The 15958-nt window shown below is 59.6% G+C and overlaps 1 protein-coding gene across 4 annotated transcripts in view; it reads right to left on the bottom strand.

Moving 5' to 3' along the window:
- LPCAT1 (lysophosphatidylcholine acyltransferase 1) overlaps positions 1-15958 on the bottom strand; it is a 42170-nt gene that overhangs the window by 1197 nt on the left and 25015 nt on the right. For all 4 annotated transcript variants that reach the window (XM_049648304.1, XM_049648305.1, XM_049648307.1 and 1 more), the window contains 9 exons: positions 15598-15658; positions 14996-15054; positions 13170-13204; positions 11964-12018; positions 9928-10010; positions 5770-5895; positions 5020-5173; positions 2660-2758; positions 1265-1403 (listed from right to left, as the gene is read on the bottom strand). In XM_049648304.1, coding sequence (XP_049504261.1) covers positions 1265-1403; positions 2660-2758; positions 5020-5173; positions 5770-5895; positions 9928-10010; positions 11964-12018; positions 13170-13204; positions 14996-15054; positions 15598-15658 — 811 coding nt within the window. The remainder of the gene's footprint in view (positions 1-1264; positions 1404-2659; positions 2759-5019; positions 5174-5769; positions 5896-9927; positions 10011-11963; positions 12019-13169; positions 13205-14995; positions 15055-15597; positions 15659-15958) is intronic.

Here is a 15958-nt window from a genome sequence, read left to right as displayed (position 1 = left end):
CTGGGGTCCATGTGGGGGGAGGGGGGAGGGCTGGGGTCCATGTGGGGGGAGGGGGGAGGGCATGGGTCCATGGGGGGGAGGGGGGAGGGCTGGGGTCCATCGGGGGGAGGGGGGCTGCGCATGAACAGGGCTCAGAGCCATTCGGCTTTGCCGCCTTGGGGAAACCTAAGGTGAACATGCTCTTCGAGGCGCAGGCGTACTCCAGGTGCTTGACACGTGCAAAGGAGCCGCTGTTCACCCAGGAGTCGGCTCAGAGGCAGGACAAGGTGTCCACACCGTGACCTGACAGCCTGCGAGGCAGGCGCCCCTGGGGACTCGTCCATGCGCTGGAGACAGCAGGGTCGCCCTCCCGGCCGATCACCTGAGTGGCTCTGAGCCCCCGCGTCGTCTCCCAGGCCTGGGACCCAGTCTTGGGGTGGGCAGTGCCCCCGGGGCGCCCCAACGGCTTGGAGACGCTCTAGGCCTGGGTGTGGGAGGGCTTTTCTGGAAGGTGCTCACTTGGCACGTCATCACCACACCTCAGTGCGCCCGGACAACATCACCTGCCCTCAGGCGGAGACGGACACACACACACACACACACACACACACACACACACACACACGCTCACGCTAAACCAACACACGTGTCTGACATTTGGATGCAATTTAAAAACACATCCAAACAAGACACGAACAATGACCTTTCCTGAGCAAATGTCTACTGTTTTTTTTTAGCGAGGAAACATTCACTTTCAGACGTGCGCACTGGCTGGTGTGCAGAGGGGGCTGCCTTCTGGGAGTCCTACTGCCCCTCCCCCTTCCTCCTTGGCCTGCGGGTGGGTTTCAGGTCTGAGTCCCCGAAGATCTTGGCTGTCCCACTTTGTGTGGCCGAAAGCGATGAGCCGACCCCCACCCCCTCCCTGCAGCGGTCAGTCCTGAGGGGTCTGGCTCCCCGCCTCCACGGAGAACCCGGATCGCGGACCCCCGTGGGCGGCCACGGCCCGGCCTCAGCACACACCGCCCGCTGCCCTTGGGGGTGGCATGGATCTGGGGTTCCGAGCCTGGGCTTGAAGTCTGGCCCTATTAACTCCCTGCAGGGATCAGATCCCAAATGCCCTAACCCATCCCCGCCGGGTCTGGGGAAGAATCTTCCTTTGGACAATCTTGTATAGCCCGAGACAGCGCGGGGCCCTGGCGAGCATGGATGGTGTCTCCCGCGGCCCGCCTCCTGGGCACACGCCTGCACAATGCAGCCGTCCTCCCCCTGTGCCCGGGCCGCTCACCAAACGTGATCCTCCCTGTCTCCTCCTCGTCGATGGCCCGGAAGAGGTCGGTCACGGTGAGCTCGGCCACGCCTAAGGCAGTCTTGAGGATGCTGGACAGGGCGCCTTCATCGACGCAGCCGTCCTGTGACCCGTACATCTGCAGGCAGAGGCCGGTGTCACCCACGATCCCCCAACTGTGCAGAGGCCCTGACCCCACGGCTCCCACTCCCAGGAGCACGGAGGCCTGCGCCACACCCGGCTGCCCTAGCAGGGGGCCTCCGGGTGGTGGAACGCGTGAGTGCTCAATGAAATGAATGTGCCATCACCGTGCTTGACCTTGAGGGGGTGGCTGACCCACTCACCTTTTCCAACAGCTTCTGCTTAGGTTCTGGCGAGTGACTGAGAAAGTCCCTGTGGGGCTGGCACCAGCTGTCAACCGCAGCATGAGCACCCCAGAGCCCTGGGGTGTCACCATCGGTCTGCCCATTAGCCGGGGGCTACCCTCTCCTGGGCTCCCCCTCCTTCAGTGGCCTGAGAAGCCTGCCCGTCCAGTGGGACCCCAGCACTGAGATACAAGCACTGCCTGGCTTATACATCAGGCTCTCACGAGTCTGGCTAACAGGAGTTGCATCTGGGGGCATCTGGGTGGCTCAGTCGGTCGAGCGTCCGACTTTGGCTCAGGTCATGATCTCACGGTCTGTGGGTTCGAGCCCTGCGTCGGGCTCTGTGCTGACAGCTCGGAGCCTGGAGCCTGCTTCGGATTCTGTGTCTCCCTCTCTCTCTGCCCCTCCCCTGCTCACACTCTGTCTCTGTCTCAAAAACAAAAACCTTCAAAAAATATTAGAATAGGAGGTGCATCTGTAACAAGGAGCCATTCTCAGACCCTGACAAAACTGTGTTTCTGGGGAGTGAAGCCGGCCCAGCCCCATCCCAGCTGACAGTGTCCGGGGGAGGCGGCCGGGTGAGGGCACGTGAGCCGGGACCCTGTTACGGGTGTTTCTCAGACTCTCAGAATCCCGGGGATGTGGTGGAAGGCTCAGCGCTGGGCACACAGCCGCTCTGCAGCCTGAGCCGACGCGCTGACGAAGAGGCCGCGGTGGGAGAGCGGACCGGGTGCGGGCTGCGCCCGATGGACGGCGTAGGGCGGCCCTGTCCAGGCGCCCCGGAACTCACAAAGATCCCACCCCGCGCCCTTCTTGTGAGTGTGGATCACGGACTGCAGGAGGAAGTGGATTTGAGGACGTTTTGGGCGTTTTCACAAACGACGGCCGATACGAGCTTACGTGAGAAGGGCAGCTGGGCAGAGAGGAAGTCCGTCCGTACCGCAAGGGCCCGTAATCGGGTACGGCAGGCCTGATGTGATCCGCGCCTCACTGTCCCTACAAACTAACCTCATACGCACTCCACGCTTACCTTGAACGCCAGCTGGACGGTGTCCAGAGTCCGGGACGGCCGGCAGACGACGGACAGGGCGACGACATACTCCCGAGGATCCATCGTGCCGTCTCCACTCTGGGAAAGAGACACATCCTCAGGGCGCCGCTCGGTCCCTCCGCGCGCGTGTGTGGGGCGGTGCTGGGGTGTTAACGCTAATCCCTGGATATTAGCGGAAAGGTCAGGGGCATCTGGGTGGCTCGGTGAGTTAAGTGTTCGACTCCGGACTTCAGCTCAGGTCACGCCTCACAGTTCCTGAGATGGAGCCGAGTCGGCACAGAGCCCGCTTGGGATTCTCTCTCTCACTCTCTCCCGGGCCCTCCCGTGTGTGCACATGCTCTCTCTCTGTCTCTCTCGCTCTCTCTCTCAAGATAAACTTTAAAAAAAAAAAAGTTCCACTTGATTTGCTATTACCTGCTTACATGAAATGCATATTAAAAAAATTTTTTTGTGGTTATCTGTTTTATTGAGAGAGAGAGAGAGAGAGAGAGAGAGAGAGAGAGAGAAATGGAACGTGAGCAGGGGAGGGGCAGAGAGGGAGACACAGAATCCAACGCAGGGTCCAGGCTCTGAGCTGTCAGCACAGAGCCCGACGCGGGGCTCGAACCCACGGACCGTGAGCTGAAGTTGGACGCTTAGCCAAATGAGCCACGCAGCCGCCCCACGAAACGAGTATTTTGTAAGAACATTCACGGCCGACTGGCTTTTACAAGGTGATCTCAGCACACACCCTTTTAGGACGTTACAATTGATTCTCAAAGTCTACGAGACCAACACGTGAATCTCCTCTGGAAAGTTCACGCGATGCGGTGCCCGCTGCCTGAGGCTCTCCTTCTAGAAAAAACCCCAGCAGACAGCAAGGCTCTCATCTGTGCCCCGAGAACCTAGGTGAGCACGTGGAAAGGTGGGCACCCAGCCTGGCCTGCCGTGCGCCCACGATGCACGTCCCCAGGGAGCCTGCGGGCCGGGCTGCTGTTGAGTGAGCAGGCTGCCACGGGGCGTGGGATGAGCCGGGGGGCGGACGGGGAGGTGGAGGCCTCGAGGGCGGGGAGATTCCTGGCACAGGGGTGGGGGCACAAGGGTCCCTTGCCGTCCCCCGAAGGGAAGGGACAGGCTTCCCTGGGATGGCCCCACGCCTGTGGTCCAGGCGGGAGCGAGCTCAGGGGCCGGGCAGGTGAGTTCACTTCGGGCCCCTCAGCCTGTGCGTTCCCGGCCCTTTAGCTTCTGGGTCTGAGGGTCTTTGTGTGGAACCGGAGTGTCTGTGTCGCAGGGCCACTGGGCGCCCGGGGTGGGAAGTAAGACCTACCCAGCCGCGTGCCACGGTGGGGGGTCTGCGGGTCCCCGCACGATGCACGTGCCGGGGGCGCCGCTCGCTGCTGTGTTCCAACGCGACACCATGTCAAAGCGCCAGCGTGAAAACACCACCACGGCTGGGGCTCCGACGACGGGAGCGCGTGGCCTTTCCGTGAGGGGGCCCCTCCAGGCCAGCCCGCCGGTTTGTGACGGCGGCACACGGGGCCACGCACTGCGATGCGTCAGCAGGTCGCCTGTCACCGTGACCTGCGAGTGCCTGCGGCGTCTCTGACGTGCCCGAGTCACACGCTTGCCTCTCCTTGGTCCCACCACGGGCCAGGCCGCACAGAACGTGGCACGTCGCCACAGAGGACACGCTGTGATATTCACGTGGCGTGCTGTGCTGTTCACACACATTTGTGGCTGAAGGGGCTGCTCGGCACACGGCCTGCCGTGGGACTGGCCGCCACGGGGGTCCATCCCTCGACGCCAACATCCGGGAAAGAGCGGGCATGGCAGGCACGGCCGACCGTGGCAGCCACCGCTCCCGGCGTGTGGTCTCCCAGGTCCACCCCTGGGGCCCAGCTGGTGCGGGTGGCCGTGGACCCCCGGTCCAGCCACGACACGTGACCCGACTGTGACGCATGGCTGGCGGGGGTGAGGGACGCTGTGCTGGGGGGTCCTCTCGCGCTGGACGGGAGGTCCGTGGCGACCCCACGTGCCGATCATGGGGAAACAGTCCCGTTATTTGGGAATTCTGGATTTCTGGGGAAGGGGACACTGATATTACTAGGTTTTTGGCGGTCCCACCGTAAAACCCCAAACCATAGGTATGTTTATCAGCAGACGTTAACTTAAACGTCCGACTTCTGTGTGCGTTTAACAGCACGGGAGAAAACTCTGGGCGGGCTGGTCGGACGGGCGCGGAGGGGTCGTTCCCGCCCTGCTTCCTAAGTCTCCAAGAGATGCTTCTATCATAACAAAGCAATATACACGGAAAGGCTGGAGGTTTTGCCTCAAAACTGCTCACAGGGCTATGGCCCCACCTCATCAAACAGGGAGAACAGGTCTTGTAGTGCGTCTGAGACGGGGACGCCCAGGTACTCGGCGAACTCGGGGAGGCCCACCCTGCGTCCCCCCTGCGTCTGGGCCCGGTCGGAGTATTTATCCAGATCTTTCTCCAGTGTTTCTGGTTTCAACCTACACACAAAGAGAAGGAAGGACATTTTTCGATAAAATTACAGCATGCTAAGAACAGGAAATGTACTCTTAGAAAATTCAAGAAAAGAGTGAAGTTGCTTTTACAACAAGAGGCAAGTTCGTTTAAAAAAAAAAAAGCGTTCTAATAATTTTGCCTCGGCGTCTACGGGAACGAGGCCCTGCCAGCTGTGGGGACCCACCCTCGGGCAAGTGGGGGCGGCCTCTGGCCGTGCTGCGACGGTCCTCCCGGGTAGAGCCCGCAGAGACCGCTGCCGAGCACTGGGGGTCTGAAGTGGGTATTTGGAAAACCCCCCAAAACCCTGAGAACAAGCCCTTTCATCTGCTCGACGGCCCCCGCGGACCCTCCGCGCCCACTGCCGTCTCCAGCCTGATCACCAACAACTGCAGGGGTGGGGGCCCCTGCGAGGGCCTGACAGAAGTTTCCGGAAGCTTCCCGTCTTAGAAGCAGCATCTCGGCAGTGCCCTTCAGAGCTCTCCCGTCGCTGAGCAAACCACTCGAGCTTCGTCAAACCCGCCACAGCCTCGAGGGAGGGCCGTTCCGGGCTGACGGCTCGAGTGAGAAAAAGCAGACTCACCCCAGGCCCCTCACCAGCCGGGCAAACTCGAGAAGGCAGGTGTCCGCGGGGAGACGGAGCTGGCCTTCCGCCAGGGCCAGTTGGCAATCGTCATACGTGTAGTCGGTCACCGAGACGCCCAGGGCCCTGCGGGAGAGGAGGGCACCCCGTCAGCACCCCCCAAGCGGCACAGCAAGGAGCCTGTGCAGGGCGACCCCGGGAACCCGGCGCTGGGGAGGGCGTGGGGCGGGCTGAGGGCGAAGCTGGCACCCCTCCCCTCCCCCCGTGGGACACGGGTGACATTCCTCATACACTCCCGGCTGCCCTAAAGCTGAGAGAAGGAAAAAGCACACAGTTACCCGATAGAGTTCACGGCCCTGCGGGACGTGAGTCTCAGTCGGTTTGCAAACATCTTAGTAAATTACAAGAAAAGGCGACCTTATCAACAGCCCGATCTCCAGAAGCCTGTAGGCTCCGTTCCCTGCAGCCCCAACATCACCCCCCACAGCGCTGTGGGAACAAAGAAGAAGTGGCAGGTAACATCAAACTTCCTCGTGACCGGGGCGCCTGGGTGGCTCAGTCGGTTGAGTGTCCAACTTCAGCTCAGGTCACGATCTTGCGGTCTGTGAGTTCGAGCCCCGCATCGGGCTCTGGGCTGATGGCTCAGAGCCTGGAGTCTGCTTCCGATTCTGTGTCTCCCTCTCTCTCTGCCCCTCCCCCATTCATGCTCTGTCTCTCTCTGTCTCAAAAATAAATAAATGTTAAAAAAAAAAAAATTAAAAAAAAAACAAACAACTTCCTCATGACCTGCAGCCCACGGACAGAGGCCTGCGGCAGGTCCAGAGGAGAACACCTGCCCAGAACCCCCTACTGTCCCAGTGGTAATGCCTCCCCAGGGGGAAAACAGCCTTAGCTTCACAACGGCAAGGCCTCCTCTCCTGGGATCCTCCTGGGCACATGAGAGCCCTCCTGCCAGCCTTCCCGGGTTCTTTACAAACCAAACTCCCAGATGCAGAACCGCCCCAGCACGCTCTTCCTGCCCACGGCCCTGTCCCCGCGCTTCAGCGAAATCCCCTTCTGGCACCGAAGAGGTCTCAAGACTTCTTTCCTGGCCGTCAGCTCCGGACCCCCCACCCCTCCAAAACCCCACCAGTGCTAAAGTCACAGCGGCCCCACCTCACAGGCCCCTCCCCTGTGGCTCCTGCCTCGTCCACACAGCAGCAGCACCTGCCGCCCCACACGTCCCACGTGAGGCGCACGGTGGCTGGGGCGCGAAGACCTACGCTTGCGGACGGCGATCCCTGCCTCTGGGTCTAAGAGGTTTATGTGCGAGCCACGTTTCTGTGGTACTCTTGTGGCCCCGTGAAAACCTGTTTCAGTTCGACAACGGGAAGAAACTGCTATGAATACAGGTGGTGTCGGGGTGGGTGTGCCATCAAGGACAGAACATGTTTCCCAAGAAGGGACACCCACTGGACGACCACGCGACGGCAGCTGGAGAAGACATTCGCACCAGAAAGCCACGGCGTGTCTGTGGCGCTGGGGGCTGACAAAGAACTCCCAGAAGCAGGATGAACCGTCCACGTCGGAAGTACGCCAACATTTATAAGTCTTAAAAAGTGGGGCGTCTGGTGGCTCAGTCGATGGAGCGTCCGACTTCAGCTCAGGCCACGATCTCACGGTCGGTGGGTTCAAGCCCCGTGTCGGGCTCTGGGCTGACGGCTCGGAGCCTGGAGCCTGCTTGGGATTCTGTGTCTCCCTCTCTCTGTGCCCCTCCCCTGCTCACACTCTGTCTCTCTCTCTCTCTCTCACAAATAAACAAGAAAAAAAACTTGTAAAAACTGGACTAAAGCACACGAATATGTGAAAATTTCTAATAAGCAGATGAGCAGTTCTCAAGCCTGCCTCTCAGGGGCTCGTCACCCGGCCCAGCGCTCTGTCCCTTTGGATCCTGCGGGCACAGCACAGCTGTCCCTCGCGATTCTGGCACCCGGCAGCCTTCAGGCACATGAAGCCGGGGAAGGCCGGGTGGGAGGAACCCACTGAAAACGCCCTCTGGGCCAGGACCCTTGTGGTTTCCCAAGTGCCCCCTCCTGTCCACTCCTGCATCCCCCCAAGATGGGGGTGTCTGGTGGGGCCCCAGCAGGACAGACGGACCCCACCTGGAGGAAGGAGGGGAGGATGGGGGGTCTGAGCAGGGGCGGCGTGGTTCCAGAGCATCAGCCCTGGCTGCAGCCCTCGCCCCAGAGCCTGCACCAGTGTTCTCACGCAAGCCCACGTGGGCACCCGCCACGTACGAGCCCGTAACCGGAGCCACGGGGTGGCGGGTGCTCAGCACGCCGACGTGCACAGAAAGGCAACGTGTCAAGTCCACACGTGGCACTAAACAGAAAAGCTTATGAGCAAACCCCAAATTTCAGTTACTTGGACCCTGGGGCCCCAGGCTTCGTGGCTAGCACAGTATTACCACGGTCCCCCTGCCAGGCAGCCAGCGGGTGCCTCCAAGAGGACACCGCCCCGCGAAGGGGGGTCTCACCCGGAAGTCCCGCTGGTCTAACGGTGGCGAGGGGCCGCTCTCATCAGACTGACAGTGCCCTGAGGTCAGAGGCGGGGCTCAGCCATCCTAAAGACTTGCATCAGGCTTCTGAAAAATGTGCGTCTCCCATTAAAGGAAACCTCGATGGTAGAAAACTCACCAAGTGTTGGACCCTGGGCCCCTCCCCTAATGACGGAGAGCACCTCCCACCGTTGCCACAGCCTCTCGTGGCAAGACGGTCCCACGAGAGATCGTGGGTAAGGAAGCGGGTTCTGAAGCGGCTCTCCCACAGCTACTATGATCCCCGTGTGGGGACAGGAGCCGGAATGTACCCGGAGCGTCTTAGACTGTCCCTCAGGGACCCGGGCTGTTCCCAGGTGGGTCCGGAACCAGGAAGGGGACACCCCACATCCCCGTTTCTGGGTTCTCTGCCCTTTGCCACTCGACGTATGATGCTTGTCCTCCGTTAACAGGCACAGTTTGTGAGATACGCATCAACATTAATGGCTAATTTATTTGAATGGGAATTAAAAAGAACTCACACCCGTCAAGCCTTCGATTCCATAGGGATTATTTACGGAGAGGCTGAACCAAGGTGTCACCGAACGCCCTGCCTTGAGTCACGCGCATCCTGGTGGCCAGCTGCTGCCTGTGTGTCCGGGATTCTGAGAGCGGGAGGGACACGGGCTGCCAGTGGCTGGGCACCCAGGGGGACCGGAGCCATCTGCTGGGCTCTGTCCCCAGCCTAGCTTTCTGAGGGGCGTGTGGACACGCGGAGTTCGAATTTACGTGTGTTCAGGTTAGGGTTCTGCTTTATACAGTCCCACAGAATATGTTGCCACAGGGGTGCGATCTGTATACAGTGAGGGGACAGGGTTGACTTCACACCCAGGCCACACCAGCTCAGCAAAAGTGCCTGTGAAAACGCCTCCAAGGCCACGCAGACCTCCCGCCGGGGACCCCGCGGAGCCCCTGAGCTCTGAGAACCCCTCCCGGGACCTCAGTGGCCACACAGAGGCAGCCCCTGCTGCCGGGGAGTAGAAGAGAGGAGGAGAGAGGAGACGGGACACGGGGGGAGAGGGTGCGGAGGGCGCAGGCTGATGTCTCCCCGTCCACAACGGCCGGGAAGGATGTGGAAACAGAAGCGAGAAACTCCCTGAGGGCACGCACACTCGTTGCGGAAGCGCTTTATCTTCCGGGATTAGACTTGGGAAGAGGGAGGAAGAGGGCTGACGGCTACTGCAGCGGGTGAACAGAGAGCTGACACACAGGACAGCCCCGTGGGCCCCCAGGCGGTGCGGCCCCTCGCCCTCGGGCGCAGACCCTGGATGGGGCTGACTGGTTCCCACCCACACGTCTGAATTCACCAAGTTCAGCAACGAAGCAGAGGCAGAACCGTGACCCCACGGCCACCGGAGGTGCGAAAAGAGTGGCCACGCACGCCCCCCGCCCGTGTGCACCCTCAACAGGCCCTCGCTCGCTTCTGCAGAGACCGTTTTCCTACGGCTACTGGCTAGTTTGCTCCCAGGGCTCAGGAGGAAGCGGCGGCTGAGGGGCAGCCCCGGGCCATGCTCGGGCAGTGACAGGGGCACCAGGGTGGCGGCAGGGGCCCGCGCCCGGGGCGTGGGAGGGACAGCACTCACTCTGCCATGACGCGCCGCACGTTGCTGGCATACAGGGCCGGGTCCTTCTTCTCCTCGTCCGAGGGGCTGTACACGGGAAGGAACTGAGCACAGAGAAGGCCGAGTTACTTCCATGGGCATCACCAGGCCACCGGAGGTGACGGTCGCAAGTCTGACACGATTAAGGTCTGTCAAAGCACTTTCCGTGAGAACCATCTTCAAAGTGGCCACGGTGCGCGTGCACGCACGCACGGACACGTGTGTGAACACTCACAACCCACGACTCCTCGGCAGGAGCGCCCCCTGCCTGCAGGCGCACCGGGTGACAATCTCACACGGAATCTTCCTCTACGGATGCAAAAAAGTTATTCGTGTGCCTTCCTCTCGAAAGGCCTCAGCTGGTGTTGGGGGTAACACGACAAACTATCTCCTCGTGAAAACGCACCAGATTTGACATCCGCTGCATTTTCAGTTATGACAAACCGTCCCACGGAAGTGTGCGTTCGCGTGAGCAGCGCTTTAAATGAGTGAGTCCCACGCTCTGCTGCCGCCCCACTGTGTGCAGGCGTCACTGCGCCCTCTCTCTTTACCACAGACGTCTGACGGTACAAGGACATCCCGAAACCCCACCAGTCCTCGTCACGTGACTTCATTCGCCCGGCACCGTGAATTGGACGCCGTGGAAGTCACAACAGGTGCTCACGGACACCCGCAAGCATGGCGTGAGTAAAGACACTTAGAGCGATTTCAAAAAGTCATTGTGTCTTTTGAACTCAGAACATCAGAAACGAGGCGTGAAATGGAGTTCTCACCAGAGGCACGGTCCTCCGAGGCCCCTGCACTGGCTGCTTCCGGGCCACCGGCACACGAGCCACATACAAAGTTCTAAGGGGCAGGCCCGCCACCCTCGGACGTGGGCCGGGGACCCTTTGCTTCAGCCTGTTGTGATTAAGTGGCTTCTGTTCTCCTGAAGTAACAAACCCGGAGGCCGGCCGAAAGCCAGGCTCATCGGTAAGTTCGGTGCAACACGACAACTTTTACCGGAAGGAAGTTGTCTCGTGACACCCTCCACGCCACGAACGGGCCATCCCTACTCTGCGGTGCGGGACTAGCCTCTTGGTTCCCTTCTTAAAAAGAACCCTCCTCCCTCATGCACTTGGATGAAACATGCAGGCTGCACGATTGTGACTATTTAACAGAGCGGAGGGAACAGGAGTCGTGACTCGGGGACACCCAACGGGCTGCAAGCCGGGAAGCAGGTTATGCGATCCGACCCAACATCAAACAGAAAACGGCAGTACGAGACACGTGCCACGTGAAGTCGCCAGTATCAGACCACGTAAAAACGCCAAAACATAACTCACTGCGTATGCGCCAATTTGCTAACCGTGTTAAAAGATGGTTGTGGATTTTTAAAATCCTATCTAAATGGATTCAAAATCATGCAAGAGACACAATGTGATTGATGAAAAGCCACGGGAAGTACCTCTAAGGAGCTACAAAGCAAGACAGATGCGTGTAACACTGAGACACAACGTGACACTGTATAATATGTGCCGCGACAACACGTAAGTAACACTGTGTCTGTGGAGACCCTGACGTCGTACAACACATCTCCACAGACACAAATACGACACAGTATCCGCTAACACCACGTCCACACAGGTAACGTCATGTTGTGTTTGCACGACACCAACACAGTATTACATCTGTACGGACAAGGACGTAACAATGCTCAACTCATATCCGTAGAGTCCCCAGTCACATACTGTGAAACGCTGTATCCGTGTAGACATCAACATACAACTTTACCTGCAGACGCTGTATCACATCTGTTGGTACAGACGTTAATACAACTTTGTATCTGTATACACCCCAGTGAAGGTTGCCTAAGCCGTATCTGCACAGAGGATGACCCTGTGCGACGCTGTATCTGTATAGAGCCCGACGTAACACCGTATCGCGGTGCATCTACGCAGACCTCGACGCCAACACTACGGTACCCACCTTTATAAACCCCGACATGACATTGTAGAGGACACCGCATCTATACAAACCTCGATTTCCACTCGATTGTGAAACTGACAGAGCGTGAGCCACAGGATTTTCAACCTTAAAACGAACAAACAGATTTACAGCATTGGTTAAAGGATTCTCGATTTTGTTTAAACTACTTTCGATTCCAGAGCAGAACCTCCGGATGCCTTCCCCTGCAGAGGGCACCACTGTGCAGTGAATTCTTTCAGCAGACGCCGAGCCTCCCACAGCCTGACCCGAACCTCGCAGCAGCGAGGAGGATGGGGCTACCTTTACTGAACAGGGGACTTCCCTGTCCCTACTAAATGCACCGACCCTGCAGCTCTCCTTTGCCCTGCATGCCACGTTTCCCCCGTGTGTCCTCCAGCCGAGGACACCTCGCCTGACACTGTCCCCCACCTGGCCGTCCCCAGGGACGCGGACCTCTCCGGGCTCGGCCCTAGAGCTCCTGACCAGCATCACCAGCCTGTTCTTTGCAGAAGTTGGACAAGGGGAGCCATCCGAGTCCTGTCCTCGGGCCATCGCTCACCCTCCACAGTGGACAAGTGCCCTCTTAACTCCGTGCACACCCGACTTCTGCCCCATCACTGCCACCCCCAAGCCTGACCGCCACAGCCCAGAGGAGCCCCTTCCTGCCTTTCCCAGCTTCCCTCTTGCTTCTTGCCACCCACCCTCCACACTCCAGCCCCCGCAACGCTATCACTCCCCCCCCACCCCTCGCCGGCGCAGACGCTGCCCTTTAGGGAGTCTTCCCAGCATCCCGTTCCAAATGCCTTGGCAAGGCCTGGGGGCCTGGCTCCACCAGCCCCTTCCCACCGCCAAACAGCAGCTCAAATGCTGGCGTTGTGGGGAGGCCTGCTGTCCTGGAGCCCCCGGGCCTGAGACGGGGGCCGTCCCCGCAGCTCCCCTCCCTTCCTGGCAGCTGCAGATGTCAGACGTGACGGTGGTCACCGAGCTGACAGGCGCAAGTGGGAAGGAGAGCCACTCCCAGTTACCTTCCCACAACGAACTTAGGTCCTGGACGCCAGGAGGGTGAGAACGGGCCAGGTTTGTACACCTGGTTTGCACAGGGGGCAGAACTGAACTGCTGTTGAACAGCAGCGGGTCACGCGTCCAGAGTTCCCACGTGTGCACAACGCAGGCCAAAGTGCAGGCCAGTCGCTTGAGTGGCCACTGTGCTTTCTGGGGAGGACAGGACGCGTGAGAGCGCACGGTGTCTCACTTACGCTCCAGGTCCTTGCCACGTCCACGTGATGGTGTCCTGGGGGGCAAGAAAGGAGCAGGATGAGTCACAGCAGACCCAGCGTGTGCCCGCCCTCCGTCCTGGCCTCGACCTGCCCGTCTCTCACCAAGACGCTGGCGCCCTCTTCTTCCCCAGTCTGCTCTGGGACAAGGGGGCAGGCGGGTGGCTATCACCTCCGGGCCGCTCTAGACACACTCCTCTCCTCCCACGGCTCCAGGGCCGGTGAATCCCTCGTCCTGTCCCTTGTTCAAGCCGTCCCGCAGCTTCGGTCTACGGCCCAGGAGCCTGCCTTGTGCGGGCCTCGGGAGCGGTCCCTACCGCGTGAGGCGCGTTCCAACCCACACCCACCTGTACCCCCACTGCGGGGCCTGTGTGTGCCCAGCACCCCGAGACTTGTGGACGCCCCCCACCCTCGGTCTTCGCTGCTGTGCCAGCACTGGGCGGGGACGGACGTCAGAGGACACACACCCTGTTTCTACCCTGACGCCGGTCCCCCAATGGGCTTTCTTCTGAAGTCCTTCCCACAGGCTGCTGAACACCCTCCCCTCCCCGACCCCAACCTCAGGGGCTTCTCCGGCCGCCGACCCCGGGGCCCTGGCCCACCCTCCTCTGCACGGGACCGGGTGCAAAGTGGTCAGTGGCGGTTTTCCGGGAAATTATGCAGCTGAAGAGGACGACACAGACCAACGAGAAAAGACTGCAAAGCAGCCAGGCTGAATGCTTCTAGAAGAACCCAGGAGAGGCAGTTTGCTTAACCTAAGTTGACAAAGCAAATTTAAGAAGCGGAAAACCTAGAATTCTACACGTCGATGACAGATTCTCTCTCAGACGCCGGCTGACGCACGCACCTCTCCGGTCACCTACCGCGAGACTGCGCCACCTGTCAGTTTCCGTGGCTTCCGCTTGTGACATTTACTCACTGGCCACTCTGGGGGCCTCTTTTGTGTCCGTCTGCACCTGAAGGCACGGGGTCTGGTCCAGCAGAAGGTGGGCCAGGCCCCTCACGCCCACAGACGTCACCCACAATCCTGCCCCCATCCGTACCAGCAACTCCAGACCCCACCGTGCTGCGACTGGGGAGTTTCTGTTCTGCTGTCACAAAGACACAGTGGGACAGAGACGCAGCTCGGTGTGACAAACCCACCTCCTGTGTCCTCCGTCAAGAAACAGTCCAGCGCATCCAGTGCCCAGGCAGGGCCCAAGGACACGAGTCCCTGTGGCCCAGTCTCAGCTACGAGAGCCCGACGCCTGTCGAGGTACAGGGACGTCCCCCTGGCAGGGGTTCTGGCAGAAGTGAGATGCTCTTGCAGAGGTGGCAGCGGAGGGCACGGGGGCCTGTGACCAGAACCTGCTGAGGCTTCGTCCAGCTCCCTGCCTCCCCTGAGCTGGGGGTCCGTCAGGATCACCCAGGCACTCGGAGCCCCACACGCCCCTTCTTTTACTCTGCTCTGTCACAAGCAAAGACCTCTGCACGGAGCCAGACGCACGACAACGGCGTGTTAAATACCAAGTCACTTAGTTCCTTTCCCTCCTGCCGTCGCCAGCCTTTCAGAACTTAAGTGCTCTTAATTTTAATGTTTCCCGGTAAACAGGCAGTGAAGGCTCCTGGGGACATGGGGGCCCGTCTCACATCAAACCATCAGACCGAAGAGAGAGGAAGGGCCTCCGCTCACGACCCACGAAAACAGGACTTCACGCACGAATACTGAAGCATTCTGGAACGTCGGGATTGACTAGAAACGGCGCCTGAAACGTCTTCAAACTCTCATTCCCAGGTAAATCACCGGAATCCCCGGGAAACACGCTCACCAGTTTGTTCGGGTACCGCAGAACCACAGGCTGGACAGGAACTCCCGGGATGAATGCACCTGCGGGGGAAAGGGCAGCGTCCTAGTTCCCAAGCCGCGGGCCCCGCGCTGGCGCCTCTCATGCTGGTGTTGGAGTTAACGTGAGCTTTTCTCCCTCGCCCTCCTGGTCAGAAGTCTTATTAAGGTGCCTGGAGGGACCCTCAACATGGCTGCCAGCTGTGAAATCTCAGGGGAACCCCAGGCTCACAGCCCATCCCGCAGGAGCGTCTCCGGCCTGGGGTGTACTTTTGTGGGAAATCTGGGAGGCACCGGTGGGAGCAAGGGCTCCCCTGCTTTCTCGAGGAGGAATTTCTCTGTGGAATTAAGAAAACTACAGGGGCACCTGGGTGGCTCAGTCGGTCGAGCGTCCGACTTCAGCTCAGGTCATGATTTCACAGTTCGTGGGTTCGAGGCCCGCGTCGGGCTCTGTGCTGACAGCTCGGAGCCTGGAGCCTGCTTCGGATTCTGTGTCTCCCTCTCTCTCTGCGCCTCCCCTGCTTATGCTCTTTCTCTCTCAAAAATGAATAAAACGTTAAAAAAAATTTAAAAAAAAACCCTACATACCAGGCTTGAAGGTAATTAGGCACGTCCTGTTGGTACATGTTCCTTCCGGAAAAATCATGATCTTGGAGGAATGAAAAGAAAAAAAGGGGGATCTTAGACATAATTCAGAATACAATCTATTTTCTCTGCTGCTGACATACTTCAGATGTTTAATCTACTCCGTTGAAACGGGTCAGACACAGGACGAAGGCATACCCGGACGGACTTCCTCTCCAAGCACAGGTTCTACTAAAGTCTGGAAGTGCAGACCTACACACAACACAGCCTCCTTCGAGTGTGCAAAGGGGTGTGCTCACGAGGGGGTGTGCTCACGAGGGGTGTGCTCACGAGGGGGAGTGCTCACGAGGGTGTGCTCACAAGG

Source organism: Panthera uncia (assembly GCF_023721935.1).
Source record: "Panthera uncia isolate 11264 chromosome A1 unlocalized genomic scaffold, Puncia_PCG_1.0 HiC_scaffold_17, whole genome shotgun sequence".
In the NCBI taxonomy this organism is placed as follows: domain Eukaryota; kingdom Metazoa; phylum Chordata; class Mammalia; order Carnivora; family Felidae; genus Panthera; species Panthera uncia.
This window is presented reverse-complemented; position numbering and strand designations above follow the sequence as displayed.